This window comes from Paramacrobiotus metropolitanus, unplaced genomic scaffold (genome assembly GCF_019649055.1).
Source record: "Paramacrobiotus metropolitanus isolate TYO unplaced genomic scaffold, Prichtersi_v1.0 Parri_scaffold0000275, whole genome shotgun sequence".
Classification (NCBI taxonomy): Eukaryota; Metazoa; Tardigrada; class Eutardigrada; order Parachela; family Macrobiotidae; genus Paramacrobiotus; species Paramacrobiotus metropolitanus.
Window position 1 is genome coordinate 13,734 of NW_026570495.1, and position 27,754 is coordinate 41,487.

Here is a 27,754-nt window from a genome sequence, read left to right on the forward strand (position 1 = left end):
AACACAAAGCAGCGGCATAACCTGTGAAACCAGTGCTATTTTTTAGGCAAAATCAAACACTATAAACTTAATTTTATAAAAAACCTGTATACTCTGATAATCATCATCGTCCCAATCTTACGTACAAGTAAGTGCGTCATCATTCCATCCCGGTTCTACGGCAAGCAATTTTTTGACGTGCTTTAGACATCATCGGAGCACAAAACGCCGTCTTTAGAACGGCATGTTTCAGTATACTTATGGAGCTCCTTTTTATGTACATTTTCACATCTAAAATACATGGTCTACGAAACTATATTATGGCTTTTTGAAACTCAAAAAACAACCATCCAAAGGACATCTTTTGGATGAAGAAGACATGGGCGCTTTTTTCTCGAATAGAACCGGGGCATTGTTTTAACTTACCGCAGTAGGTGCATACCGCTAAAAATCCTCGAACGTAATAATAATTATTACCGAGATGTCCATATAGAACTCGGTTCTGTAAAACAAACGATTGCCCAGAGAAAGCAGAGTGCATGTTTGTAACTCTGAATTGCGGATGGCCGGAAAAAAAGCCTAACGTATATATATTTGCACCCGGCGTGCCGGTACAGCGATATCGTTCTATGCCCGATTTGGGTATTATTATTTTTGCACTTTGGGTACAACTGGGATTGTATTGAATCTGCGACGGTCAAGAACATTTCATTCCACGTTTCTTACCGCACTTGCAGGGTTTGATTTTTGTTGCGAGTAAGTGAATTTACCGTATTCGGATGCCTACGAGTACCTGTATATCACATTATGGTATGTAGTCGGACAAAGCATAAGGTACCGTAAACACAATCTATGTAGATCTGTAGTTACGTCAGCGTTTTACCAAAACTTTAAAATTACTGCACACGTACTTAAAAATACTAATTTTCGCCAGTTTTTTTCTATTATAGGCTCCTTTGTCCTTTGGTCTGTTGCAATAATAACAGTAAGCTTCAGAAACTGCATTACGTTGTGTAGTAGACGTATTCATCGTCCAAACTGTACTGATAATTTCAAATATAAAAAAGTAACGGAATTAAGCAATTTCAGGTCTGCGTTGCATGCAAGGAGTCATACATATGTGACCTTTTAGTAATATAAAGTCCCAAAATTCTTCTCTTCAAATTTTTTTAGTGCAGAGACGTGCAAGCAAGGTGGAAATACACCGTTAAGCTAGGCTGTGCGTCATATTGCTGTTATAACGCACTTCAATGCTCCTAACTGTTATGAAGACCCTCAGCAACCAGGTTCGGTTAGCCTCAGGAAGATTTGGACACATGAAGAATAAGCAATCTCAGTTTGTAATCTTTTTATCTTTCCTAAAATTTTCATTAATAAAAGCGTTTGCGCTGAGAGAATTACACTTAATGACAATGTACGCGAGTACTAGTGTACATAATACTAATTACTAAGTATATGTTATTTACACTGCTTGCATTACGGAAGAAACTACGGCCGCACTGCGGCGCATGTATGTACGAGTAAACGAATTTTTGGTTTGCCATGCTGCCACTAACTGTTTAAAGATAAATTAAATTTATTTAATTGCGGTTAATTTGCATGAGCGGCAGTTGTTTTCCCAGACAGCCCACCGCTGGTTTCCGTGGCAACATCCTACACATGATGCTATAGTAGAGTATTACCTTACATTGCTGTATAGCATGTGTTTAATCATTCATATTCGGCATTTCATTACATGTCTACACTTGACTTCAGCTTTGCTCCGAATAATGGTTTTTAGCGCAAACTGCAAGTCCAAACTGTTTTGTCCAAGATCGCAAGTTTGAGTCGTTCGTCTGAACTGATCGGAGTACTGCTATACTGCACACATCATCTCGTGTTTTTCTATCTGCACTACCTCTGTACCCGCACATATTATGGCACCTGACGGGCGACGTGGCAGTTCGAATCGTGGGCGTGGGCGACCTCGCGGATCCGGACGTGGTGTCACCAACACAAGACGAAGCACCCGAAGCGCAACTACTAATCCCGGTATCACCAAAAAGAAATCGGCAATGGAACAACAATTAGAACTACTGAAGAAACAGATCGCTGATCTATCGGCATCCGTCGCCACAGTAGTTCCGGCATCCGACAACAGTGTGCGGTCGTTTTCTCCGTTATCAAGCCGTGTTCGAATCGAGAACTCCGGCAAGTCCGGCAAGTCCGCCAGTTTACAGCACCGCCTGCGCGACCTATCACCTGTGTCTGACCCAGGTAATGCAGTAACCGTAAGCGATGATCCCGGCGTCTCATTCACCGGTAATGCTGCTACGACTCTTAGCCGTAAAGCGACTGCAATTTTCGATTCTCTACCGGAAAATGTTAAGATTTTGCTGACACCCGTTGACAAACCTTTGCTGTACAAATTGTTCAGTAAGAAAGAGTTCGTAAACCTCAGTGACCTTTTGCCCAACATCTGCATGTCACATGCACCATCCACGTCGAAGGCATCCGCGGCAAAGACCGAACCGATTCGCGATTTCCACCAGTGGTTCAGAGCATTTAATGTTCTTAAAATGTATCGGTGTGCAGTGCATCCGGAACTGAGCTTGCCGATGTCTAAGTACATGGATCACATTGCTCAGACAGCCGCGCTGAAAGGCATTGCAACCGAACAATGGCTTGCTTACGACCGGCAGTTTCGGCTTGCAGTCTGTCGCAACCCTGATGACGTTTTGCAGTGGTCCCGAAAGAACGATGATGCTTATACAGAATATTTATCTCAACCTGTCGGGCATGATACTGATCATCCCGTTATTGGTGCGAGTCGAACCAACGTCATCCAGTGCTACCACTGTAGTGAATTCGGCCATATTCGACCGGAATGTCCGTTGCTGCTGCGCAGTAATGCCGGCAGCCGCCGTACCTCCTGGGTTGGGCAGTCTTTTCTCAACCTCCCCGCCGGCAACGGGGGATCTAAAATCGACGAAGTCTGCCACCTTTGGAACAAAGGACACTGCACAACTGGTATATTTTGCCGTTACGGCCGCCAGCATCGATGTGCCAACTGCGGTCAGCGGGAGCATCGCGAACCACAGTGCAAAGCAAAAGCAGGCAACGGTGCCCAATAGCATCATTACGCCACTGAAAGCGGATGCATTTGCGCATTTTCTAAAAATGCACCCGGATCGACCGTACGTTTCATTAGTACTGCAGGTACTGCGTTCTGGAGCGGATATCGGTTATCGCGGTCCCGTTCGTACTCTATCTACTCCTAATGCAGCGTCCGCTCGTATGTATTCACAGCACCTCCAAAATCAAATTGATACGGAAGTTTCACTACTGCATTCAGTCGGACCATTTATTACTCCGCCATTTAGTACATTCGTTATAAATTCACTCGGCGTCAGGCCTAAACCGGATGGAAAATACCGCATATTGATGGATATGTCTCGCCCAACTGGAGAAAGCGTTAATGATTACATCAACAAAGATGATTACTCGCTAACATTCTGTAGCGTCGACGATGCAGTACGTCTCCTTCTCCAGCTGGGTAAAGGTGCGTTGATGGCTAAATTCGACATTCAGCATGCGTTCCGTTTGGTGCCTGTTAGACCGGCTGACTGGCATTTGCTTGGCTATCAGTGTAACGGTCTTTTCTACTTTGATATTGTTCTTCCTTTTGGTTCGCGTTCCTCTCCGTATTTGTTCTGTCTGATTTCTGATGCTGTACACTGGATCTTTGTGCATGAAACTGGTCATATTTACATGTTACACTATGTTGACGATTTCTTTCTAGCCACTACTTCTGACTCACATTTTTGTTCTCAGCTGATGATTAAATTTAGTGACCTTTGCACTTTGTTGGGCGTGCCGCTTGCTACTAAAAAAACCGAAGGCCCATCTACCAAACTAAAATTTCTCGGCATCCTTCTCGATTCGGTTTCGCAAACTCTTAGCTTACCGCATGGCAAGCTGACTGAAATGGTGACCATGCTCACTATGTGGAAGACGAAAACTGTATGTACTCGTACCGAACTTCAGAGCTTAATCGGTTCTCTTATGTTTGCGTCTAAATGTGTGCCGGTCGGTCGGCTGTTTACGAGAAGGCTGATTGCTAATCTGTCATCGGTCACTAATGCGGAAAAACTTTTTCTTGACGACGACTTCCACAAAGATGTTGATTGGTGGTTGGAGTTTCTTCCAAAATGGAACGGCACAGCGGAATTCTTAGAGGTTAACTGGACTCGCTGCGATGCGATTCAGTTATTTACTGATGCTTCTTCTACGCTTGGGTGCGGTGGTTATTTTAACGGCGCATGGTTTCAGCTACGCTGGCCACCTAATATTTTGGACGCTAAATTTTCCATAGAGTGCCTTGAGATCATTCCCATACTTGTAGCGCTTACATTATGGGGATCACAGTTAAAAGGAAAAAAAGTAATTTTCCACTGTGACAATCTTGGTGCATCTCAGGCGTGGGAAAATTATAAATCGCGAAGCAAGATTGTATTGGAGCTGATGCGGCGAATGGTGGCCATAGCAGCACGAGTTAATTTTACAATGACGATTAAGCACATATCTGGTATCGATAATAAGATTGCTGATGCTTTGTCCCGTTTTCAGATAAATCGATTTCTCATGTTAGCGCCAAATGCCGATTTGAACCCCACGCCAGTGCCGGAAAATATCTTGCGCGAGCTTTACGATTATCACCTGATGTATCATTAAATTCTCTTGACTCAACTATTAATAAACTGCGTTCTAATCATATTGCGACATCTTCCCGGAAAACTTATCAGAGTGCGTTAAACAGATTTATTGAGTTTTGCAGAAAGTTTCGCCTGTCTTCGGCACACATTACTAAATCTACCGTATTACGTTACGTGGCATTTCTCTTCGAAAGCGGCTTATCTTATTCATCAGCTAAAGTTTATTTATCAGCACTTTTTAATGCATTCAGAGAATGTGGTCTCAGTTTTGAGTTCAATGCACCGAATATTTCACAATGTCTCATTGGTTACAAGCGTCTGCGCGGTACTGTTTCTGATCGTAGACTACCAATTACTATCGATCATATGCGAATTATGAAACTTAACATCGACTGCTCCTCCCTTCTGTCACCCTATGAAAAACAGTTATACTGGAGCATGTTTACATTGTGTTTCTTTGCTTTTCTGCGCATTGGAGAAATTATCCCATTATCTGGAAGCCACTTTATATTGTTCAAGGATGTGTCATATGAAAAAGGGAAGGTTTATTTACACCTCCGGTCATCTAAAACTGACCAATATCGCGAAGGTTGTCGCATTTCGTTACAGGCTTCCGGTCGGTCAGTCTGTGCTGTACGGGCGATGCGGAGCTACCTAGCACTTAGAAAAAGTCTAAAAAGCCCGCACACTGCCCTGTACCTCACCGCCGATGGCCTGCCGGTGCAGAGATGTGCCTTTACTCGCGAGCTCTCTTTGGCTTTACACGGAGTTCCTAATAATCATCTGTTCACCCCACACAGTTTCCGGATAGGTGCCGCTTCCAGTGCAGCCGCTAATGGAACACCATTTCACGACATTCAGCGTGCCGGACGCTGGAGATCTGATGCTTACGCATCCTATATACGCCAGGAAGTTCCACTAACCGGCATATCGCTTTACCCAAAGCCTTAATTTGGGGCCGTTGTTTGGGGGGTTCGGCTTGCAGGGGAACGGCCAGCTGGCATGCTCCCGCACACCCGCTACACGGGCATTCGGGACTGTCACGCTGAGCGGTACAGCGCACTGGATGTGCCTGCTACAGCCCGTTCTCAAACAACCGACATCCTGCAAACGCCCAATTTCAATACCGTCCCGCCATTTGAAAGCGAATGCAAATTAAAGATAAATTAAATTTATTTAATTGCGGTTAATTTGCATGAGCGGCAGTTGTTTTCCCAGACAGCCCACCGCTGGTTTCCGTGGCAACATCCTACACATGATGCTATAGTAGAGTATTACCTTACATTGCTGTATAGCATGTGTTTAATCATTCATATTCGGCATTTCATTACATGTCTACACTTGACTTCAGCTTTGCTCCGAATAATGGTTTTTAGCGCAAACTGCAAGTCCAAACTGTTTTCCCAACCCACCCGCCCTATGTGCGGTGATGTGTTTGTACCGTACATTTGTTCACAATAAAAAGGGGTTCGGCTTGCAGGGGAACGGCCAGCTGGCATGCTCCCGCACACCCGCTACACGGGCATTCGGGACTGTCACGCTGAGCGGTACAGCGCACTGGATGTGCCTGCTACAGCCCGTTCTCAAACAACCGACATCCTGCAAACGCCCAATTTCAATACCGTCCCGCCATTTGAAAGCGAATGCAAATTAATTACGATAAGTAGTTAACTGCTTACCTTATTTTCTGAAATAACTTGCTTTGTTAGCATTACGCGATACCATCGTACGCCTCAGGAACGGCTACATTTTGTAATACAGGAACTGACATCTTAAAAGCTTGGTTTCACGATTCTCATGGCTGCAACCAGACACTTTTGTTTAAAAATTTAAATAAAAAGTTACACCAAAGAGTGACTCACATTATACTCCAGTGTTTTAAGGTTTTATATGTAGAAAGCCAAATTTCCTGAATTTTAATTTTCAACTTCCTGATCGTGATGTGAACGTACCACATCATGAAAAGCTTATTTTAAGCAGAGATATGCAGTTGTGAGTCTTAAGACTCTTGACTGCTGTTACATTACTTACTTATCATATAATTCAGAATACAAATAAACCATGTGATATAATTATAAGTTTTACAGCTTAAACGAGTATAATATGGTCTATCTGTAGTTAAAGAAGACTGCAAATACACAACTTCAAAACAATTTTTTCTTCTCGTGGAACAACAAATTTATTTGTCGTTGTTGATTTGTGCATTAAATTGGCTAGTCCCCAGTTGTTTGGGCATTAAATATTGCTTTGAAATTGGGAGTTAACTGCATTATAAAGTGCACTTTAACGTATTCGATATGCCAGCAATACTAGAAATATCGGCGCCTCCCACGGCGTTTATACAGTGTATGTTGTACGCGCTGATAAAAAAATGGAAATACAAGAATAGATTTTAATCCGGCTTGTTCGATTACATATTTGCATTCTAATATCGGCTGACAGCGGTGGCGCACGGAGTCGGACGCACACGGTCCATTAAATGTGCAGATGCGTTTAATACATAAACATATTGTCATTGCTAGGCACAACATGCTTAACGGAAGGTCGTCTGAGTTCAATGTCTTTGAGTGTTAATAAAATGATATTAAAGGCAAACAGTAGCATGGCCACCAGGCACAGCCAGAAGGAGAAGCCCAGTTCCGCGCTGCCGCAGGTGCTGAACTTCGGTCGCGGATACAGGAGCTCCGCCGGAAGAACGTTGTACTGGAAGTGCGTATAGAACAGGATCACCCATATCAACATGGACAGCAGGAACTTATCACTGCAAAATACGATTTCCAAAGTTAAAAATAAACACAAAATAACCGTGTAAGTAGTATAGAGGTTGTATCTTGTGGCTCCAAATTAAATTTCCAGAAAAAACTCTGATACCAGTTTTATACATTAATTAATTGTGTGTTCGTTTAATTTGATTTTTTGAATGCTGTCAAAACAGAATTTAATACACAATCCAGAATATATGCATTCATTGATAGAAGTTATCCAAACTAACGGTGAATAAATGTTTAAGGCTGCTTATTCTTGTTATACGTATTGGATCATAAAAAATTCTGTTTCCTTTTCCATGTCTAACGGTAAATCGAGTAGCATGATACTAACCAATCGCTTGGATTTAGTGCAAAAAATGATCGAAGCAGTGGATTTCGCACTTTAAATGCACCCAAAACAAATGTATTTTATCGTTACCAACTTACCTCCGATTCCATTCCAAATGTACATGCCGAAAATCCCATTGATTACAGATATAGGTGTGTATGTCGTATTGAGAAGTCCGTAAACTGCTGCAACAACTCCAAAGAAAATTCCCAGACAGACGAAGAATATGGTTGCTGCCCATAATCCAAAATTAAAAAGATGGACATTTTGAAAAATCCTAGTTGGACCTTTGGAAAAAATAAGTCGGTTACGTCTATGAATCGGAAGCTGACTATTACGATTTAAACCTGTAGCTGTTGTTCGTTTGCATATTTGGCTTGGAAATTCAGAATAATGTAATATGTTAATGCGTGATTTAAAACTGTCGTTATATGTAGCGATGCTGCAACGCAATACAACGTTGTGAAGATCATATACATACTACGCCGTAAAACAAAGGAAGTACGGGTGTTAATAACATTGGTGATTAACATGCCTTCGGGTTCACTCATGCACAGTTCACCATATGGGAGATCGGCATCGGAAAGGTCAAGAGCGGATACATTGCTCAACAGGTGCTGTGCTGGCTGTTGTGTCGATGCAGCCGGCAATGCGATACTGTGTTCCGGATCCACGATCATCAGGTGGTAACACGACACATCGCACACAGCTTCACTCAATGCAACAAACATCGGTTAACACGCTGGTCATTATTATCATATCCATACATATGCAGCTGTTTCCCACTTACTAATTTGCAGTGCTAAAATATTTGATGTCATTTACAACCATAAGTTCAGAACCACTCCTGAATTAATTTTTTACGATTATACACGCTCGAACGTAGTACAAAATTAGGGATATAATAACTGTTATTTACGTGCATTTATGATAGCTTAGTTCCACGAAACAAGTTCAATAAATTTGTAAAGTGATTAATTATAAAATAATGTCAGGCAACAGTAGCAAGACAAGTATAGACAAGCTGAATTATGTTAAAAATTTATTAAAGTCTTTAAAATGTTTAATCATATTTAAAATTTATCAGTGTTTTAATATCTGTATACTATATTATGGAAAAATAAAATGAAAGTTTCAAATAAGTGACATCTACAGTGTATAAATAAGTGTCAAATAAGTGTATAATTTGTGGCACAGTGGCACTAATATTACAGATTCGCTTAGCACTAATTACGTAAAGGTACGTAATGCGATATCAGCGTACTCGCACATGCATTGCTCACTTTTCAATTCAGCCTGGCGATCACCAAGGCCTTTATTGTAGCGGACAAATCCACGGAACAGTCCGAAATTAATCCAGCCACCTGGCCGGTTTTTCGTGAGGATTTGCTTGGCGAAGCGATAGGTCTCGTTGTCGCCGGCAGTCGCACCGGCTAACAAAGATGCCTCATCAATGGGATTGCTGTTAATAGTACTAATGGAGTGCTGTTGTTGCTGCTGTTCGAGTTGATGTCTTTCAGCCGGGAAACAATCCAGTAATCAGTGGCTAACGCCGTCGATAATAGGGCAATACCAATACAACTGGCCAGAAACGTGAGAAAGATCAACACTCGTTTCTTCCGTTCACTTTCTTCCATTGTTATGACCAGTCGGTTATAACTGGTGCGGTGTCGTCGTTAAAAGTACGGACATTTCCAATCGGCTGTATGTATTTGAAAAACAGACGTGATAATGTACTCCTGTTATGAGAACAAAATGGGCGATGAACTTGCTTAGCAGCGAATACAGCGAATACAGAGATAAACATATTAAAGCAAAAACAGCTAAACCATATCCTTAAAAACGCAAAATTTTATCTACAACCATGTTAATTTTTGACAGAATAAAAATATTCAGACAGTAGACCGAGCGATAACGTCTTTTTAATTACGGGATATTTAAACCTTACAACTTAAAACCTTCCACTTGTTGCATTCTAATAAAACTTTTAAGATTCCACGTCGGACTGTTTATAGCCAGTGTGTAACGTTAATATTTAAAGAGAAAAATAAAAGCTTGAAACTTCAAAAAGAGCCCACGAAAAATATTACGAGTACTAAAAATTGTCAAACATAAAGTTCCATCATTTTCTTACAACTGCTAGTAAATTCACAGCTTATATTCATACTAAACCACTAACCTGCCACTTCACAGTAATTATTAGGCGGAACCTCCTTTTGTTTTTATCTATGAATTTTTTATACAACCTGAGGTGTGAGTGTTTTTGCGTAATTGTGTAATCTTTGCGCTGATATATTCGTAATTAATTGGTTGCACAGAAAAGCGCAACTTAATCAGCAGTTAGTTTTATATAAGAAAATGTTGCGAAGAAGCTTTCAGAGATGACTCGCTACGACTTATGCACTTCGTCACAATTTTCACTTGTTTACAAGTGAGAGATGTACATACCTGAGAAAGCGTTAGTAATCCATGAGAATTTATGAGTAAACTGTAAACGAGATTCTCTAATCAACAAAATATTCGAGTCATACTAAAAGGATAACATCATATTAGCGGAATCAACTGTCCGTCCCGTCGTCGTCGGTTGCCGGTCAGGTAAAACCAACGCGAGCCAGCTAGAGCAGCAGTAGCACACAACAAGTGGGACAAGGTAAAACAGCTGACGTGAGAGTATATTTGGTTATTTAAATCATCTCTAACGTAAAGCTTAGGACAAAATGGTCGCATACCCAACATCTCCACATTCAGTACGAATGCAGCGCAGTGCACTGTACGACTGAGTTCAAAATATCCGTTTCGTACAAGTGCACTGCACCGCTTGCGTACAGAATGCTGGGTATGGGGCTATGCGACCATTTCGTCCTACATTGTACACAGCTTTAGCTCTTCCACCAACAGACAGACAGAAAAAACGCACAGCAGCAACAGCGCGGTTAGAACAACCCCCCGTTTGGAGAGACCGACATTGTACATATGTACAATAATATTACACGACTCGGATGGGATTTGCACAGGCTGGGATATGATCAACACACCTGATTTGTTGCGCTCAAGTGCCAATGAAAGGTTATATCCACTCCAAGCATACTATACACGCGGAAGTCAGAAATGCGCGTACCCCCCAACACTTTCGCTTGCAGACGCGCCAGATACGTACAAATAATACGTACTAACGTACAAATAGAGGTACATGCAGTTTTTAAAGCACTCGCTAGTGTCTGATTGAAGCCGTGATAATCATGAAAAGAAGTAAAAGAAATGGTACTTACCATTAGTGCACACTGCCGGTGTGCCATTGTTTTAGGCGTATCCTCAAAACGCAGGGAATTTCCAAAACGTTTCCGCATGTAGCTGAACCCCACCTTCTGCATATGGATGCGGAGCGCCCAAATCTATGGAAGACACCTTTTCCTGCAAAATTATTTTTAAGTATGGACTTCAAATGAATTTAAAAAGTTTCGAAAATTCCGCCAGTGTTTCGACATTGGCCTCCCGTTTTAGTACTAACGCCACATGATTTCTCAACTGGATGTTGGGGTATAAACAGTTTTTATGCCACCGCATACCTATCATTTGGGTGCAAATTTCATAAAACAATGGAAATATCTGTATATGTTAGGGAGTGCGCGGAAGCCAAAGTTTTCGTGTACTTTTATGTGTGTGCTAATTCGGTAAAATGTAAAGCTCTATAGAAGTAGTGTATAATAGTAAGTACTTGCTCAGTTGACTGTAAACCCGTTCTGTAAACGATTCCTATTGTAAGTTTTCTTCAGCAACATTTGTAAACACTTAAGGGATTTGGCCCGGTACATAGCATCAAACTCGTATGTACATCCAGGGGAACTTTCACTGTCGCGCCACTGTTCTAGCATGTTTTTAAAATTTTAAAGTGATTTTCAAAAATTCACTTCAAAATTTTAAAAACCGAAAAGAATCGTGGAAGTCTGGATCCGTGTAAGAACGATCTTCATGGTTATGCGCATTTACGTGCAAAATTTGAAAAGGGATGGATCCATGCATTTAAACTTTTTGGAATTTTCTAACAGCCGTAACTCCCGAACTGGATGTTGCGCTCAAAAATGGATTTCACGCCTATGTATACAAATCTTCTGGCTACACAATGTCAAAAAGCAACTCAAAAAAGTGTTTGGAAGTGCGCGGAAGCGATTATTCCCGCGTATGTACACGAAATTGGTGCTTTGTACCGGGCCAAATCCCTTAACATTTTTTTCTACCTGCAACGAGGTTTACAAAACTAAATGCCGCTTGCGAGACAATTATAGTGCTGGTAACGTAATGAAACCAATAAATGCAGCAACAGCAGCATTTTTATGATCACAATAATTTAAATCAGTAGTGCTTGCCTCGATGCAATTTCTAGAAATTAAAAATGCAACAGCAAGACGGAAATAGTGAGTAATCAATAACTGACTACGGAGAAAAGCATCGTGGGATGCCATGGTTTTTATGGGATGTACGATTGAATTTGTGCACGCATAACCACAAAATAACGAGGTGCGCTGTCTACTCCTACTGTATACGTGAATAACGCTAACAGTTAATTATTAGGACAAAAGCGGCCACGGTGTAATTAGGTATATTTTCGCGTAGCATGAAAGAGTAATCCCGAAACTATCTCTGTGACTACACGGCGTTATTTAAAAGCCGGAGCATATGTTATTGCTCACGATCTTCCGTGTAGACCATATTGTTAGTACTAACATCAGTGAGTCTACTCGCGGCAACACACGGGTCAGAACACCTGCCATGCAGTATACATTGCAACGAAATATCAAGGAAATATCAAGGAAATAGATCTATATTATGATCTGCCACCCCGTGGAACTTGGCTAGAAAAAACCGCTGAACAAATTAAAAAACCGATTTCACCATTAAACTCTGCATGTTCCAAAAGGGTTGCACATGCATTTTGTTTTCAAAAATATCTGCCCTGAGACCATCGCTCGGATGCCGGCACCGGTGCAGGCATGAGTTCAAGGTGACCTTGAAAGATCCTTTAAAAAACGTTGCGTGGAGAAATTATTAGTATTTAAAAATGCAGTAAAACCTGTGACTTTGAACACTCGCGTAAATTGAACACTGGTATACATTGAATGGGCATTACGGAACCGGCGCGTCTCGTAGACTGCGATTGCGATTGCTGCTCACTTGCGATTGCTGCTCTGAGCTGGCTGGTCAAGTTGCTTGTAAAAGTCCACCTTTGCTAGCGGATGTGTTATTAAACTGGTGCTTTGCGAAAGCTGCCGTGATCCATCTCTTAAACTACGGAACCTTTGTTTTGCCACCAACAACAACACCGGATTATTGTTTTTGTTTAAAACCACCATGTCAACCCACCAATCATTCAATCCGGCAGGAAGAACGACTTAGGCAACATCTGCATGACGTGGTATGCGGTAACGTGCAAATCGATATTAAAACTATAATATCTTCTAATACCTCTCGTCTGAAAATACTTCCTCCGAACTGGTATAAGTTGCATCATACCGCACCGGTCCGTTTTCATTCTTTTCTTGGTGATTTTTGCAATCAACTCATTTCTGCATGCGATTTACGTGTCTGGGCCGCACATGAATGCCTCGAGATTTTTTCATGGGGATTAGCGCAGTATGCATTACTAGTACTGCAATGCAGACAGTCACAAGGGAAGTTTTTAGTAAAAAACTGTAAATTTGCAGTACCAGCTGCGTTGATCAAGGAAAGGAGAAAGTGTGTACCGAAATAAATAAACTGAAACGAAATAAGCGCAGGATGGGGTCAGCTGATAGGGAGTTTTTATTATCATATGCGGAAAGACTGCAGTATCTGAAGACTATCCGGAAAACTTTGTCAGCCAAAATCACGCAGCTGAGGTTTAATGCCGAGCGTAAGGAAAACGATAGCTGGCGGAAACGAATGTGGAATTTTATTGACGTAAATTTAAAAGCTTCCAGCCGATGCTCCTTCATGCCCTTAAAATGTCCGATATCGAAGAATACTTTACCAATGTTTGTAACCCGCAAAATCTCCTCCTCTAAATTTTTCTTGGGTGAATAAGTTAAACTAAACTTATAACCACCGCCTTTGATAATTCGCCTATTTTCCTCCGATATCAAAACATTTTGGCACAGAATGACGCAGCTGCCGGGTCAGGATTGGATGGCATTAATTATTTTTGAAACCGTATCCGGCTGTACATACATTCTTAGCTAATATGTTTAACCGATTATTGTCTACCGGTACGACGTGCAGTTCATGGCAGGTGGGTAAGACGGTGCTGTTATTTAAAAAGGGGGACAGCTCTGATCCAGATTATCGGCCGATCACGCTGACCAGCTGTATCGGCAAAGTTTTCATTCAGTAATTTCGAAAAGATTGATGTCCTATTGCGTAAAAAAACAAAATAATCAACACGGATATTCAAAAGGATTTATCGAGGCGACCAACGGGTGTGGAGAACATTCTTTAAAATTGCTCAAACTGATTGAGCAACAGCGTTCGAAGAAACGCGCTATGCATGTTGCATGGCTGGACGTAGCTAATGCATACGGCTCCGTGCGTAAGGACGTTCTTTTAGCGGCGTTACGCAGATATAATGTCCCTGAATATTTGATCAGTTACATTAATAATTATTACACGGGGATTGGCGATTAAAGTCTATCATAACGATACGTTTTCTGAGCGTATCCCTTTCAATGTCGGACTGTTCCAGGGTGATACTATGAGTTGTTCGCTGTACCTTATTGCATCTAATTGTGTAATTGAGTTTTTGAAGAAAATCAAAAACGTGGAATTGCGTTTGATAGCGTTCCAGAGAAAAAATAGTTTCGCCTGCATTCGCCAATGATTTGACGCTTGTTACTAACAATAATGCCAGCATGAAGAGACTGCTACGTGAAGTTAATGTGCGTATGAAGTCCGTCGGGTTGCATTTAAATGCCAGCAAATGCCGCTGTTTTTCACTTTCTAAGGGACTTTCGTCTGATACTACTTTCGAAATTAATGGGGAGAGCATTTCAAATATCTCTAACGATCCTATGAAATTTCTGGGTGTTCATATTTTTAATAAAAATCAATCGGTTAACAGTGGAAATTTGATTTTTTCGAGCCTGGATGCATTGTTAAAGAAAGTCGACCACCCTAACTTGCGCAGCGTTTTTAAGGTACGAATCTACAATGAATACGTTATGTCATGCATGCGATTTGTCTTGACAATGCACGATCTTAGCTTATCTACTGTTAACTCGCTCGAAGCACTTGTTAATAAAAATGGTTAAATTTGACTGTTTCTGCTAATTGTGATTTCTTTTACGTGAACGAGGGATTAAACCTCAAGTCGGTAAAATCTGTGTATCTGCAAGCACATGCAGCTTTCATCGCTGACGCGATATGCTCTGCAGATGTTGTTGTTGCAGTAATGGATGGGGAGGGTGTTAGCGCAGCTTGTGCTAATGATTCTGTTGTTGTGGACATTGTGCAGTCCACGGTCGAAGCCGGCAGGCAATCGGGGTCTAATAAATCGGCAATTAAGAGCCTGGTGAATAAGAAAGTGAGGCAGCATGTGTCCGCTTCTAAAGAAAACCGCATCGACTCATTAATTCAGCAGGGAGCGTGGCGGGAAATCGCAAAGGCACAGATAGTTGATGCTCCTTGGAAATCCATTTTGTATGATCTTTCTGAGAACATCGTTTCCTTTATGATCGAATCGGCTCTGAATATTTCTCCCTCTTTTACCAATTTACTAAAGTGGGGACAAATGGTGTCAGCCAAGTGTGATTTGTGTGGGGCCGATAAAGGATCTCGGTAAAGAATGAGATCAGTAACCCCGTATAGGTAGCGTACGTAATTTGCGTACGCAATTTAAAAGCACAACTTGCATTAGCTGCAGTGCATCTCTTGAGAGCTAATCTGGGTTTATCTGTAATTACGCAGTAGCGTGAAGGAGTCTTTCACTTTATACTCAGCCATTAAGAAAGATGTCAATGCCTGACGGCAGGTTTGGCGCTTGCTTGTTGCACGAGATGAGTTTTTTTAATATGAAGTCAACTGTTGAGATGAGTTCGGCAGTCAGACCTTAAATTAATCAAGACTCGGCAGCATTTGCACAGTCCGTCAAGGCTGCTGTCAAAGTTTCTTCAGGTATGCCAGGTATGATTTTTCCATATTCGCAGCATACGCACAGATATGCCGGCTTTGATTTTCCCATATTCGCAGCATTCGTAGGTTTCGCCAAGGGTGCTTTAAAGGCCAAGCAAAGTAAGCCTAGCCAAAGACATACCGGTTCTGATTTTTTCATATTCGCAGTATTCGCAGCGTTCGCCAAGGGTGGCCTAAAGTTCAACCAAAGTAAGCCTAACTAAAAACATGCTAGGTCTGATTTTTCCATATTCGCAGCATTCGCAGCGTTCGCCAAGGGTGGCCTAAAGGTCAACCAAAGCAAACCTAACTAAAAACATGCCAGGTCTGATTTTCCCATATTCGCAGCATTCGCAGCGTTCGCCAAGGGTGCTTTAAAGGTCAACCAAAGTAAGCCTAACCAAAGACATGCCGGTTCTGATTTTTCCATATTCGCAGCATTCGCAGCGTTCGCCAAGGGTGCTTCAAAGGTCAACCAAAGTAAGCCTAACCAAAGACATGCCGGTTCTGATTTTTCCATATTCGCAGCATTCGCAGCGTTCGCCAAGGGTGCTTTAAAGGTCAACCAAAGTAAGCCTAACCAAAGACATGCCGGTTCTGATTTTTCCATATTCGCAGCAATCGCAGCGTTCGCCAGTGCTACTTTAAATGGCAGCTTACGTTAGCCTAGCCAAAGACATACCGGGTCTGATTTTCCCATATGCGCTGTTTTTCCCAAGGTTGCCTGAAAGGTCAAGCAAAGTAAGCCTAACCAAGGACATTTCCGGTTCTTACTTTCCCATGTTCGCAGCATTCATTGCGTTCACCGAAGGTACTTTAAATGTCAACCAAAGTAGCCTAGCCAAAGACATGCCAGGTCTGATTTTCCCATATTCGCAGCATTGTCAGCATCAACCAAAATAACACTAACCAATGACTTGCCGGAAAATCACACCTGCAAGGTCTGGTTTTCCCATATTCGCAGCGTTCGCAGTGTTCTCCAAGGTTCCTGCTCATTTCAGTCTAAGTAAGTCTAACCATTTGTATGCCGGTTCTGATTTTCCCATATTCGCAGCGTTCGCAGTGTTCGCAGGGGTTGCTGCTAAGGTCAGTCTAAATAAGGCTAACCGCCCCGCAGCGTTCGCCAAGGGTGCTTTAAAAGTCAACCAAAGTAAGCCTAGCCAAAGACATGCCGGTTCTGATTTTCCCATATTCGTAGCGTTCGCCAAAAGTGTTTTAAAATTTCAACCAAAGCAAGCCTAGCCAAAGACATGCCGGCTCTGATTTTCCAAAATTCGCAGCATTCGCAGTGTTCGCAGTGTTTGCCAACGTTCCTGCTGAGGTTATGCTAAATAAGCCTAACCATTAGTGTGCCGGTTCTGGTTTTCCTATGTTCGCAGTGTTCGCAGTGTTCGCCAAGGTTGCTGCTAATGTCATTCTAAATAAGCCTAACCATTGTTATGTCGGTTCTGATTTTCCATATTCGCAGCATTCGCAGCGTTCGCAGTGTTTGCCGACGTTCCTGCTGAGGTTGTGTTAAATAAGCCTAACCATTAGTATACCGGTTCTGGTATTCCTGTATTGGCGACATTCGGTCAGCTCGCTAAGGAAGCGGTTTAAGTCGATCTTCATATTCTGTTCCTGTTTTATGTAATCTTGTTATTAGCATTATGTATGCCAAGGGTTCTGTCTATGACACGAGTTGATTATTACGTAAGTCTGTTTTAGTATTTGCTGACTACCTTTAGCCCTTGTAACAACAGCACGACAAGGTTTTTAACCCCGGATTGAATACTTAATGGAAATCCTGACCACACGCCAATAAAATGCAATTAAAAATATTAATTAAGTTTATTCAATCTTTATAAGGTTTTGGCTTGGCCCCCACTTGGCCCTCTCTTCTTATGCGACAAGTCAGTAACACTGCCTCGTACTGTTAATTCAGTTACTATAATATAAATTAGTTATGTGTACATTCCAAGCTGTAAAAAAATGTTAAGGTATCCTGGATACACTTTAACCTTTAGCATGAACTTGGCGAATCTTGCGAACACATGCGAATATTAAAATTGGGATTCGGACCCAGACTGATGCGATGCAATTAGATTTTGCGTACATAGTAGAAGCTTAACAATGTACAACAGTATTTACTGCGGCCGTAAATAAGTACTGTACTCCGATAATATCAAGAGCGTAATACCGATTCCCAAAATTTAATGCAAGCGTGAGAGCAGCCAACACTAATAATTGATCTTGATGTAGAAGGTTGTAATCAAAAAAATTAAAGACACTGGAATGATCATACAAATTATATCCTAACCCTTAACATAAGCCTCGTTGTACGGTATGTGTACTAGTAGCAGAGTTCAAAAGTACGCGGTGGTGCTATGAATAAATTTCTTTGCAACAATTCTTTTATACGGCGAAAGAGTAACGGTATAACGATCAAGTTCACGTCTGTTGTGTAAATGCGATAGGAAGAATTACAAGTGTGCTAAGCTTGGTGTCGCATACAGTATTCCCTATCATGGTGTGGCTAGGCATCGACGACGCCGATTTATTGAAGTCATAACATATACTCACGTAAGGCCGCCCACCTAAGGCACCAATTGCGATCAAGGATTTAGCTATACTTATAGATGATAATAAATACTTACGTAAGGCCGCCCCTAAGGCACCAATTGCGATCAAGGATTTACTAAACTAATAGATATTTGCGTATGCTGCCGTTGGAGTTTTAGCTATCACCAAAGCCGCCGTCTCATCAACTCCTCGGCATTTCCATAGAATTTGCATAGTTCGTAAGTAATCCACATTCATGAAGTCTGCCATGACCGCCATTACATTAATGATGCAGTAGTACAGACAAACAATACTGGCAGTCTGGCACCAACATATATGCCAGCCTCGTTTCCCAATATTCGCAGCGTTCGCCAAGGGCGGAACCGGGGTCAACTGCATTGCATCATTAATTAATTAGTGCAAACGTTCGTTAATAAGTGAGTGCTGTAGGCTACGCAAAAATACGTACGCTTGCACAATGAGGGGTTACTGATCTCATATGGAGCCAGGATCTCTGTGTCACATAATTAATAGCTGTCCGGTATCGCTTAATAGCCACAGATACACTTGGCGGCATAATAGCGTCTTACAAGCTATCTTTCTCTCTTTGACCGGTGTGGCTGATAAAACTAAATGGGAAGTTCTATGTGATCTCAATCCTAACAGCTATGAGACTCATGTTAGTACTGTCCCTGTTGATGTCTTCCCTACTTCCCTTTCTCCTGACTTGTGTTGTATTAACCGCCGGGAGAAGCGTCTTATTTTAGCGGAGCTGACCATTCCCTTTGAGACCGTACATGGATTCGCCAATGCCGAGGCACGGAAACACACGCGTTACACCCCGCTGGTACAACAACTAACCGGCGCCGGCTGGCAGGCGGACTACTACCACCTCGCAATAGGTTCAACGGGAATGGTCGCACGTGACGCCATGATCAGTATGGACAAAATAGCCAACACCATCCGGCCGGTTACCGCCTTACCGCAATCGAAGTCGCTGTTTAAAAACTTAATGACTATTGCTGTGTCTTGCTCATATGTTTTTTTTTTGAATAAATCTAACAAGGACTGGATAGTACCAGGCCCAAGTAATTTGTTCAATGTTCATGCACGCTAGTCGTTCTTCCTCGCCGGTCGTCCTCAGCACGGTCGACAATGATGCTGTTTCAGATTAGTGTCCGATCTCATGTTTTCCGATTATTGTTGTTGTGGCAATCTGTTCCGTTACACTTTACCTTATTGCGATTGTAATAAAATAAGACTGTACAGTTGTAAGAAAGAACAGGCCAGATTTTCAGTTTAGTCTCTCCATGCTTTCCCTTTTACTCCATTTTGTTTTGAGAATTTCGTTGAAAATTTCACGAAATTAAAATTAAATTTAATGCTGCTGGAGGTTTTGGGTTTTAATGCCGGGAGACTAAGCGACAGTAAGGCGAAAGAAGAAAGCATATAAGTACGAAATATATGAACATAAGTAATTATTACTGTCCTGTTCTTTCACGCAACTATAAGAATAGTGTTCTGGCAGTAATTCCAGGACCTGCGCGCCTGGGTAGGGACTGAATCGCAATAAAGGTTGTATTTTTTCACAGGGGGGACCTCGCGTATATTAAACATCTCTCTAAAGTGAACATTGAACAAGTTACCTGGAACGGATCTAATAATTTACTAATATTTAGTCCTTTCAAAAATAAACAAAGCGCCAGAATCTGGTTTGGGAGCGAAAAAACACAAAAAAATTGCGTTTAACGGACCAAAGTTCAGCAGCCATTTGCTTGTTACAACTTAAACACAACACGATTTTTGATTTGTTATGCGCGAAAATCCGTATAAAGGGCTTGCTAACGCGGCTGTCCACCTTGAGGCGGCGCCCGTTGAGCGTTCGCCCTCAGAAGCAGGAACCACTGCCCACAGGGGCGACCCCCTGGGGGCAGCTGTTCTGTACATTGAACAGGCGTCTACATTGAACGAAAAATTTGGATCAGCAGGTGTTCAAAGTACGCAGGTTTTACTGTACAGAGTAGTGAAGAACAAAACTGAATTTTGTCAGTCTTCTTCAACCCGACTTCAAGACCGATATTCTTCAAATTTTGCATGTAAACGCACATACAAATAAAGATCGTTTTGACATCGAACCAGAGTGGTTGGAAAAAATGGTGCAGAGTGGGTTCGGTGTAAAAACTATCATTATAATAATATGGATATACGAAGATTAGAAGAGGATTTGATATATAATGAGACTTTAGGTACACCTGAAACATCTAAACGTTTTGGAATTTTGATTCACCCATAACTTTCCAACCGGATGTTGTGCGCGCAAACGGATTTCACGCCTTTGTATACGGCGGTATACCCATCTTTTGGACAAAATACGAGTATCATAAAGTAATGCGAAATAGTGATCTGGAGTGCGCGACAGCGAAAGTTCCCGCGGTTTTACACGAATTTGGTGCCACGTACCGGGCCCAGTCCCTTAAACATGTCATTTAAAGCAGTTAGTAAGAGAACCCGCCTTACGTGAAAATCAGCAAATCCAGTGACCGAACTGATTGAATGACCGAACTACCACCACTGTTCAGTGAAACGAGCTCTCTAGGGGAGTGAGTGACGGATTACTACCACTATCCAGTTATCAGTTCGCTAGGTGATTGAGTGACCGAACTACTCCTGTCCCAAGAAAAGAGCCGCCTAAGCGAGCGAGTGACCAATTGCACGAAAGCGATAAATTTTTTAAAAAATTTTAATAAATTTACAGTTTATTTTTGGGCCATTCAATTTCACCGAAATTATAAAATGTTTACCTAATCAAAATCATTTGAATAAACTGGCAGCGGAGTGTGCACCACAAAAAACGCGGAGACGAATCCGTAGCTGTTTCGAAGAAAGAAATGAAGATCTTAAGAAGTCCTGCTCAGTTCTAATAGAGCACTTGAGCTGTCGAGTGAACAGAACCGCGCAAAGGGTCACACTATCCACTGACCAAACATTCCCAATACCGGGAAGCCTTTGTGACCGCATGTTGACGGTAGTCACAGGACCTGGAGTTAGTGTTAGTGATTTTCAGTTCAGATAAGATCGGAACCGTTACTACTGCCCAGCTCATGCAGTGATAACACTAGCACTGTAGCTGACGCCCTGTCGATGATTAGACCCGTGTAAAGGCTCACTCGCCTATCCACCTACAAAGTCTACCGAAAAAAGGAAACGGTCGCCATTGTACAAAATCAAAAATTTTACTACTGCCCTTTGATCAATACTATACCATACCAGTGTCCACCAACAGCCCATACCAATATTTAGGGATCACTGATCAGGGCTGCTGAGTGAACGGACTTACAGTATACACGACCTGCTGTTAATACCACTGTTCGAAAATTAGGTCCATGTGATCACTGTCGCTCGTTATTACTGTGGATCGACCGGCGTTCAGTGCTGCCAACTGAACCGAAGTATTAAAAGATTTACACAGGTCTAGCCCACTGAATAATGAGGCAAGACCAATTTTATTCCACGATCAAAAATTATTATGTTCTTAACAATTAGCGGAACAGTTACTAAGATATTTAGCACCGCTCCTAGATTATAGTGGTGCTACTAAAAATTTTGTATTACAGTAAGTCATGAACCGATCAGCTATTAATGTTTCATGATTAGTGTAGGCTACGAACCGAAGACAATGCGTAATCCTAAAAACGTTCAGTAAACGAGGCGAAGCCGAAGCCGTTTCTTAACAAGAAACAAACTTGAAAAATAAATAAATCTACAACAACCATTGTTATTCAAGAAATTGAGTGTGGACCACAAGAGCATCTGAGGCGAAGCCGAAGATGACTCTTGTACTACATATCTATATTATATTATTCTGCAAACGATTTTCTGACTGTCTGGGCAATGCATCGACGTGATTTTCACTGCCATTTCCAATATCAGTTTGTAAGAAGCGGTACTATTGTCGGTGTGGGAGTTCTCAGCATCGTGGCGGGACTGACCGCAGTGTTCCTGAACGCTTTTGCCCCTGGGAGTGAGTATTGTTCTCATAGTATTTTGCTGTTCATATCATGTGCACGTTCGGCTTGTGAAATATTGTAAACTTTTTCTTGAACGCAGACTGTTGCATTATATCTGTACCTTTAAGCAACAAACAGTCGCATTTGTGTATGCTATAGTAAAGTATTTAATAGTGCATGTACTTAATACGTGTACCGTACTGTGCAATATGTATCAGCTTATGCACTGTATAATATATATTATGTACACCAACTATCTTTCTACCGGTATGCAGTCCCGAAGTCACTAATTTCTGTACGTTTGAGTTTTGTGCTTAGGATTTTGCACTGCATATATTAAAAACCAATTCAGCGCCCTGTATTACTATTGTATTCTTCGCCAACAAACCACTGGGTTCATTACTTCATCGTAGTGCTGTGGTCCTTGCCACACTCCATTTATTTGCTGCTCCAGTCCACGAACATGATGACCGCATCCGGTATGGTCTGCACCGGCTGCTGTGTGTTATACGGGCCGTTCAGCCGACGCTCGTATATCGTTACCATTGTAACAGCTGTTATGACCACGAGCTATGGCGCGTTCCTTTTGATGCAATTCACTGCCGGCGGCAACTGTGCTACTATGATGCTGTTGGTGACACGTTATCAGAACACCCCAAATTGCGATTTCTTCTGCAGTGACGACCTCTCGATCGCCATAAGCAGTGTTTCCGTGATTGTACAGTACATACAATGGATCCACTTTTTCATGGGGGCCACGTGGGTGATTGCCTGCTGGTCCAGTCTTCCTGATCGGTCTGCTGCGTCATGGCAATATTCCCGAATGAAGACGGACGATCAGGAGAACGAGGACGAAATTGCGCTCCTTCAAAATGACGAGCATAACGATCATTAACAGAGAGCGGTTCGTCAAGCTCCGATCAGTTTTGAGCGTCAAATGAACTCTGCTTCGTTGTCAATAATTACGCTTGACCTTTCGTTTCGCTTACAAAGTTACGCTATTACTGTTGCTGTATTTGTGCGCTAAAACTTCGCCAATTTGCCGGATTTTTAGTATAATTAATTTAAAAATTTCCGCTCAGCTTTGTGAATTATTTTGAAAAACACTTTTTGGTACCGTCAATCTCGTTAACTAGTTTGGTGAAGCTGCTATTGAAGTTATGCTTTTTTTATTCTGAAATTCACTTTCAGTTTTTGATCACAAGAGTAAACTTGTTTCTCTCTAAAAGTATTTGCTTATGTCAGCTTCGCTTTATCTTGAGCAGAATATTTTTCGTAACCGCCAAGTTTCTCAACTGGTATGGTAAGTTTAATATCCGCTACATATTCCGCTGTTAAATATCTGTATTCGCCTTTTGCGTACTGTCAGTTTCCGTCAAGTTGGCCGAAAATGCTAAACATTATCGTTTCGTTTCGGAAATCTTATTATGTAGTTTGCGAACTCTAGATGTTTTTCCGGAGTGTTGATTGCAAGCTGCGCGAGGTTGATGCTAAAAGCGGAGGATGGACAACTTGGCTCAGCTACCGAAAGGAGGCCTTAATAGAAACAAGGATCTACAGATACCTTAATTAAAAATTGTACTTACTGTTGTTAATCACATATCAAGCGTGGACGCACTGTATGTTTACGAACATTCCTTTCTATTCTGTTCTGCCGTATATTATTAATTTATCGTTAAGACATTTGATACATACAGCTGTTTAAACAACAGTAGTACTCGTACAGCTCTTACGGGTACTTTGCATTCTGTTGGACGAAAAAGCATGTGACTTTAATAATTAATAACGGCATTAAATTTTTATTTGCTGAATGTTAGGTTTGCGCATCGACTGTTCCGTAAGAACGATAATTCAACGGCAAATTATGGCAACACCATTTCTGCAATGTGAGAGGGTAGCCTGACTAAAATAAACTGCAAATATACTGTACATAGATTCGTAGAACACAAAACACTGGTTACTATGTATAAGTACAGGGAACATTTGTTTATTTTTGCCTGGAAAATTATTCGGTGTATGCGAATGTGCTGTGTGTTGTAATTAACTACATCGACCACTACCGAGCTAAATTATCAATCACTACCGGAAGCAGATCTAAGGCTGTATAGGTGGCATATTATCTACGTAACAACAAGGAACTTGTAGCGCACATCTAGCAGCATTCATAATTAAATTTTGTTTTTTTTTCACAGATAGTGAGATCAACATGCTCGGTGCAGGCCTGATAAATATCATACGAATATGATGTCTAGCACGAATCATACAAATAGGTCTTATAAATTGGAAGTGCGCCATGCTTTGCTTACGTTAAGTCATTTCTTTAAACTAAATTCATGAGAGTTTTGCTTCGGACAAATACGTTCATAGTGACTTCATACATTCATATAGTAATCCTTACAGGAGCATTGCATATAAAACAGGCCTATTTGAAAATTGCACAATTATACTTTTAATGTGCGGAATTTTGAAAATCTGTAGTGGCTGTGTATTTACAGTCCGTACAGAAACATTAGTAATAATGTCAAAACTATATAAGCATGTCACAAATACACAATTAGTACATGCAAGCAAAACCCATGGTAATGACTGATGATTGCTCGTTGATGTTGTTCTGATGATTGACTGATGACTGATGATTGCATAGTTAGTAATACTTAGTTAATGTAATTCTCCAGGCTGGCAGTTATTTGTTAGTTTATTAAAGTATTTCGTATAAAGTGACGCTAATGAGTAATGCCGGACGCAAACAGCGCAGCGCATTTTGAGGCAGCGCCACCTGGTTACTTACGAGTAGAAACCGTTGCAACTTCCGGTATGACTTCATCCGGCTGTTTGTGTTGCCGTGCGTCTCTAATCTATCGGTTGCAATGTTCAGTGCATATTCCTAATGATTGCCGATAAACTATGGTATGGTGGCTAGACCAACCCGGCTATACCACGTAAAGGTAAGAGCTGACGGGAGCCAACCATGAAAAAAGGGAGAAATCAAATATTGGGATTCACCATAATTTACTTATAGAACGTACGAGTAAACCGGCACACTAAAATTAGTTGTATTACCGCTATTGATTTTCATGAAATGGTGGTTTAAATCACTAGTTAGTAGCTATTCTGTACTGTACACCGACCAACGCTGTTATTTCCAGGACTGACGGGAATCATTTACTGCATTACAAGCACCGTCTGACTCATAACCGTTAGTCCCATTTTATATATCTGGAGAGCTCTAATCTAGACTCTACCGCCTTCGTTGAACGTTTCAACGTGCGCTGTTCGAGAATTTTGCTGGTTCCTCGTAAAAGATTGACAGTGCACTGTACATTATATCCGAAAAATGTGGCTGCGCAAAGTCGGACATCGTCTTGTAAGATCCCAAGCGGTGCTTGTTTTCGCAGTCAGCAACATGTTGGTTTCCGGAGTGGCCACTGCCCTTGTCGTCCTGGCAGCTGGGCGTGAGTAGTGTCATTCTGATTTAAAAAATTATAAAATTTTGCTCTGTAACTGCTCGGTCAGCGGCAAAATAGAAGTCACAGCCGTGAAGAAGTTCAGCCGTCTTCGAAATTACGAGCACTAATGTGTATGAAAAGTTTAGATTGGGGCAAAATCAATGCGAGGGGGAAGTTTACAGTAAATGCATGTAGCAAGCAGCTTCTTTATAAGCATTTTGAATAACTGAATTACTTACTAAAATTTTGCCAAACGTTGTTGGTTGCATTGGCATAGGGACTAGAGGCAATTTAATAATAAACATGTATGATCTAAATTATATTATTGTTTAGGCCGCCAGCCAGCATGAACCTTTCTGTTTAAGTCAAATTTAGCCGCGTAGACCGCAAAGCCCTCACTCAATCTTGAAAAATTCAAAAAATGCTGATTACAATTTACCAGAGGTCAATACAAACTCAGAAAGGTGTCGGGTTCTTGGATAATACGGCCGCTGCATCTGCAATGCGGGTGTGCCGATATGGCAGCCCGCCTCAGTGGCATCTCTTGATTTGTAAATTGTACGAGTATTCAGTTTTTCAGACTTTGCAAAATCCTCCCACTAATTATTAAAACTATGGTTTGTTCTACAGTTTCCACTGGTTGGTGTTGGTCGTACCCGGATCTCACAAGTCTGCACTTGATGATGCTGGTGCGCTCATTGCTTTACAGCACCATAGGTACGGCAGCTTATTCCGGAGCGTTTTGCAACTACAAATGTGAGAAGCACTTAACTGCCCAGGATCGCAAGAAGGCCGGCCGGTATTTTGCCTTTGTGATCTTCATCGATGCAGTATTACTCCTCTGCTTCGTGTTTCACCTGTATGACCTCGTACACTTCCGCCGATGCGTGAGTGCTCGCTCCTGGTTGCCACTTGATTTAGCAGGGGTGTGCTGCGCATCTTCGGAGCCTAATCTTTACCGAGCATACGTAAACTTTGGTTGGATGTACTTTCTGATTTACGGCATCTGCTTGGCTAACGCCCTCTTCTCCATTGTTCTGAGCGTGATTATTCGGCATAAGATGGGTACAAAGACAAGCACTGTGGTTGGAGCTAAGGATAATGAAAATGGTGGAACAGACATTACAGAGAAAGATATTAGTACTGTAAAGAACCCGGGGATGGATGATCTGGTGGATAGCAAAGACCCTCGCGGCCGCTTGTTGTGTACTGAATGTGAAACCGAACGGAAGACCCGGTGCAAGGAGAATCAAAGTCAGAATCTCCCGGAAGTCAAAGAACTGCTCGCTAGCGAGCAAGCAGCAGCGGCCGAAGCTTAATGCATTCCCTAACGAGTTCGCGGACGAGATTCTGGACTGACGCAATAAATGAAGGCTTGCTGAGGTTTTGTTGAAGTTCATTGAAAGGTTAATCCTGGCTTAGATTGCACGGTTTGTATGGATTTCATACTTCCGGGCGAAATTAATTCATTAATATTAGAATTCATCAACATCATTTAGGCACTTTGCAGTCAAACAATTTAATTATCAAAGACATTGCTGCTGATCGATCACCAGAAAAATGTATAAGTCCTTCCGTGTTACTGTATTTCGCTGCACAGTATGTACGAGTGTGTTCTGTTTATTTAATCGTAAGAAATAATAAACCACCCGAAACGATTCGCGACAACATCGTCTAACCAGTAATCATGAGACCGAGCGTGGAATAACACAGTAGCATATAAATTTGTATTCAGAAAATACTAAGACAAGTTAGACAACTAAAACATACTGCAGAACAAAGAACATTTGGTTTTATATTTACAAATATATTATATTCGTACAAATATATAGAAAGATTATTGAGTGCAAATTTT

General features: G+C 41.6%; 3 protein-coding genes across 3 annotated transcripts; 2 read left to right on the forward strand and 1 right to left on the reverse strand.

Annotated features, from left to right (window-relative positions):
* The first annotated feature begins 1,739 nt into the window (after positions 1–1,739).
* LOC129601767 (uncharacterized) lies at positions 1,740–6,252 on the forward strand. The gene is made up of 2 exons (XM_055500647.1): positions 1,740–2,235; positions 4,588–6,252. The coding sequence occupies exons 1-2, from the start codon at positions 1,896–1,898 to the stop codon at positions 5,622–5,624; spliced, it is 1,377 nt and encodes a 458-aa protein (XP_055356622.1). The 5' UTR covers positions 1,740–1,895; the 3' UTR covers positions 5,625–6,252.
* An 825-nt stretch (positions 6,253–7,077) lies between these two features.
* Positions 7,078–10,352, reverse strand: LOC129601774 (uncharacterized). The gene is made up of 6 exons (XM_055500657.1): positions 10,218–10,352; positions 9,265–9,471; positions 9,053–9,202; positions 8,305–8,478; positions 7,870–8,056; positions 7,078–7,446 (listed from the first exon to the last, which is right to left on the reverse strand). Exons 2-6 carry the CDS (start codon positions 9,404–9,406, stop codon positions 7,167–7,169), a joined length of 933 nt encoding a protein of 310 aa, XP_055356632.1. The 5' UTR covers positions 9,407–9,471; positions 10,218–10,352; the 3' UTR covers positions 7,078–7,166.
* A 15,226-nt stretch (positions 10,353–25,578) lies between these two features.
* Positions 25,579–27,524, forward strand: LOC129601773 (uncharacterized). The gene is made up of 2 exons (XM_055500656.1): positions 25,579–25,905; positions 26,530–27,524. The coding sequence occupies exons 1-2, from the start codon at positions 25,788–25,790 to the stop codon at positions 27,216–27,218; spliced, it is 807 nt and encodes a 268-aa protein (XP_055356631.1). The 5' UTR covers positions 25,579–25,787; the 3' UTR covers positions 27,219–27,524.
* Positions 27,525–27,754: the final 230 nt, after the last annotated feature.

Bases quoted from the DNA above. Each gene is read 5' to 3' on its own strand.
- LOC129601774 (XM_055500657.1), bottom strand. From the start codon at position 9,406: ATGGAAGAAAGTGAACGGAAGAAACGAGTGTTGATCTTTCTCACGTTT. The intron at 8,057-8,304 runs GCATGTTAATCA...TTTTTTCCAAAG, and splicing joins GTGCATGAGTGAACCCGAAG to GTCCAACTAGGATTTTTCAA. The intron at 7,447-7,869 runs AGGTAAGTTGGT...AACTTTGGAAAT, and splicing joins TACATTTGGAATGGAATCGG to CGTATTTTGCAGTGATAAGT.
- LOC129601767 (XM_055500647.1), top strand. From the start codon at position 1,896: ATGGCACCTGACGGGCGACGTGGCAGTTCGAATCGTGGGCGTGGGCGA. The intron at 2,236-4,587 runs GTAATGCAGTAA...TCCCGTTTTCAG, and splicing joins ATCACCTGTGTCTGACCCAG to ATAAATCGATTTCTCATGTT.
- LOC129601773 (XM_055500656.1), top strand. From the start codon at position 25,788: ATGTGGCTGCGCAAAGTCGGACATCGTCTTGTAAGATCCCAAGCGGTG. The intron at 25,906-26,529 runs GTGAGTAGTGTC...TTTGTTCTACAG, and splicing joins TGTCGTCCTGGCAGCTGGGC to TTTCCACTGGTTGGTGTTGG.